At 54.4% G+C, this 3,510-nt stretch overlaps 1 protein-coding gene across 1 annotated transcript; it reads right to left on the bottom strand.

The window, feature by feature from the left end:
- Positions 1–648: 648 nt before the first annotated feature.
- Positions 649–3,228, bottom strand: LOC103639802 (L-type lectin-domain containing receptor kinase IX.1). Its single transcript, XM_008662509.2, has one exon. The coding sequence runs from the start codon at positions 3,074–3,076 to the stop codon at positions 929–931; it is 2,148 nt and encodes a 715-aa protein (XP_008660731.1). The 5' UTR covers positions 3,077–3,228; the 3' UTR covers positions 649–928.
- Positions 3,229–3,510: the final 282 nt, after the last annotated feature.

The raw sequence follows: 3,510 nt of genomic DNA, 5'->3' as shown, positions 1-3,510 counted from the left end.
AGAGCAGGTCTCCGGAACCCTTCGTCTTCTAGATCCTGCACCGGGAGAGGGCGAATAAGGTTTTTGGGAAGCGTCTTCACGCGACTGCTCGTGATCTTCTGACCTCGTCGACCCTGCTGATTTCGCTACTTCGACATCATCGACCCTGCTGATTCCGGCGCGCGTCATCTATCAGTATGTCTAATCAGTACGCATCATCTGATTTGGCTTTTTATTTCAGTTTTTCTGATTTTGTCATGATTTATATTCGAAATTTAATCTGAAATTTGTCTAATTATTCAACAGATGTTTGTCCAGTTTTGACATAAGGAACACTTTTGTTTCTTATATGCTCGCCACTTTACAGGTTGTGATGTTTGTCCAGTTTTGACATAAGGAACACTTTTGTTTCTTATGTGCTCGCCACTTAGACCCTGTTTGTTTCAGATTATAATCTCTCCAGATTATATAATCCAGCGCAAATAATCTAATAGTTAAACAAACACATAGATTATTAGTTCAGATTATATAATCTAAACTCCAGATTATGATAATCTCATAATATTCTCAAGACTAGCTTATTTGAGATTATTTTGGCAAAAGACCCACTACCCATGGTAATGTAAATAAAAATTACAATATATGCCATCCTTCTTTTCGCACCTCAAATAAACAATAAGGGTATTGTTGTCTTTGTGAATAATCTACATTTGTATAATCTAAACTATCAAACAACTACATATAGATTATAATATATCTAGATTATAATCTGGATTATATAATTTAGATTATAATCCAGATTATATAATTTATAAGCTGAAACAAATAGGCCCTTAAACAGGTTGTGATGTTTGTCCAGTTTTCTGAACCAGTATTACATATAGAACACTTTTGAGCATCAACAGTGTCCGTTCTAATGGTATCAGACCCGGTCACGCGCGTTGTCATCTCAGCGGGGAGTCGGGGACGATTCCTGTGGTGCCAACACGGTGCTGGAGCTTGTGGTGCCACTCCCGGAGCTGCCGCTGTCGGTCACGATCGCCATTGCTTCAGACAGGAGACCGTGCGCAGGTGGCACGAACGTCGCGACCGGCATCTTCGCCGGCAGGATGGGCAGCGGCGCCTCGAGCCGCAGCACGTTGACGGCCTGCCTGATGGACGGCCTGAGGCTGCGGTCAGGATGCGCGCACCACAGCGCGGTGACCATGACGCGCTCCACCTCCGACCTGTCGAACTCGCCGCTCAGCCGCGCGTCCGCCGCGTCGACCACCCTGCCGCGGCCGTAGTGTTCCCAGACCCACCGCACCAGGTGCGTGTGCCCCGCCGTGGCTTCTGACCCTTGCTGCGTCTCTCGCAGGACCACGACCGGCCGCCGGCCGCAGGCGGTCTCGAGCGCCACCACTCCGAAGCTGTACACGTCGGACACGGCGCACGCGGTGCCAGTGACCATGCACTCCGGGTCCATGTAGCCCATGGTGCCGGCGAGCGCCGTCGTGTGGGACTCCCGGTCGTGGTCGACCAGCCTCGCCAGCCCGAAGTCGCCGAGCTTGGCGTTGAAGGACGCGTCCAGCACGACGTTGCTCGGCTTGATGTCACGGTGCACCACGCACTGCTCCCAGTCCTGGTGCAGGTACAGGAGCGCGGAGCCGATACCAAGCACGATCTCATGCCTCAGATGCCACGGCAGTACTTTGTCGTGGTTGTGGATATGAGTGTCGAGACTGCCGTTGGGCATGAACTCGTAGACGAGCAAGAGCTCGCCGCCGCCGTGGCACCAGCCGATGAGCTGCACCAGGTTGCGGTGCCTCAGCCGGCTTATGATCCTCACCTCGGAGATGTACTCCTTCCTCCCCTGCTTGGAGCCCTTGGACACCCTTTTTATGGCGACGTGAATGCCCATGTCCTTGAGGTAGCCGTGGTACACCGACCCAAAGCCTCCTTCGCCGAGCTTCTCCTCGTCGGAGAAGAAGCCCGTGGCCATGGCCAGCTCGCGGTAGCGGAACCTCCTCGGCCCTGTCCCTTTCTCAAATTCGTCTTGCAGGGGCTCCTCCTCGTCGTTGTAGTTGTAGTCACCATCAAACGCACGCAGTTCTTGTTCTCTCGCCTTTTGCCTGCGTCGCCGCCGCCGCAGCAGGAGCCAAATCGAGACGCCCGCGGAGACGATGAAGACTGCCGCAGAACTAACTGACACACCGGCCACCAGAGCTGCCGTCGGCGTGCGGTCAGGCAGAGGCGACGTGGTAGTTGATGGCAGCGGCGGTGGCGACGATGCTACTAGTGCCGGCGGCGGAATGGTGATGTCCAGCTTGTCCCCGACCCTGTAAGCCATATAGCAGCTATAGCCCTTGGCGGTGCCGTAGGTGTAGTTGGGGAGCGAGCTCGACAGGCCGGCGAGGAAACTCGTGAGGCATCTGGTGCACTCGCTGGCGTTAAGGTCCCTGGTGCACTGCACCAGCCCGTGCACGGGCACGGCGACCTGCTGGGCGCCGGCTCCCCGCGAGTCCTCCGCCTCCGCGGCGTACGCTTCGCTCCCGTTCGCCAGCCGCAGCGAGGAGACGGCAGCCTCGGCGGCGAGCCGCGCCATCAGCCTCCACCGCGTGGCGTTGAAGGCGGGCACGTCGGCGGCGGCGACGACGGAGTCCTTCTGCCAGACGTAGAACGCGACGTCGACGTCGGCGGCCGAGAAGAAGGGCTGGTCGGAGTAGCGCAGGAGGCAGACCTCGTCGTATAGGGCCTTCATCTCCCGGCCGAACGGGCACGCCTGCTGCACCCCGGCGGCCCCGGCCTCGAGGCAGGGGCGGCACGCGGTCCAGCTGGTGTCCGCGTAGCACATGGCGAGGCCGAACACCGTGCTGGGGTGCTCGCCGGCCGTGTCGACCTGGAAACCGCGGTTGGCGAGGGCGATCGAGGGGAGCTCGCCCATTAGCTTCACTAGGTTGACCTGGTACGGACTGCCGGTGCTGTAGTTTCCCGTCGTGGAGCAGTAAGGGTGGTAAGCCGTGTAGTAGTGCTGGACCTGGCCACACACCACAACTGCAGTAAGGGTGGCAAACGACGACATGACGGTGAAGATAAGGAAGCTCCGATGAAGAGCCATGGCGGCGGCTAATGAGCTAATGTTTGGATACTTGGATGGTCAATAACGTAAATTGCGAGGGCTCTCAAACCACTCCGGATCGCGTCTGATCATCGACGATCAGGTCATAAGTGGGTGATGGGTTTGTTTTTTTTTTTTTTTGGCCTTTTCGTTGGAGCGCAATAATGGGTACTATGTACTGCCGCTTTGGCATCTTGAACGTGTCAAAAGAAGAAATCACGCAGTTTACAATGTGAATTGGCTAATGTTCAGTAGACATGTTTTCTCGGTCCATTATTACCGGTTACTACTTCGAAAGTAGCAGTAAAACAACCTTTTATCATCGGTTGTTAACTTAAAAAATCTAAAAATGATTGATGGCCCTTAATTAAAAACCAACATTGAAGATCTATATCATTGTCGACTCAAGTTATGGGTTTAATATTATATAGTCT

Source organism: Zea mays, chromosome 9 (assembly GCF_902167145.1).
Source record: "Zea mays cultivar B73 chromosome 9, Zm-B73-REFERENCE-NAM-5.0, whole genome shotgun sequence".
Lineage (NCBI taxonomy): Eukaryota > Viridiplantae > Streptophyta > Magnoliopsida > Poales > Poaceae > Zea > Zea mays.
The sequence above is the reverse complement of the archived record's forward strand: the minus strand, read 5'-3'. Positions and strand labels throughout refer to the sequence as shown.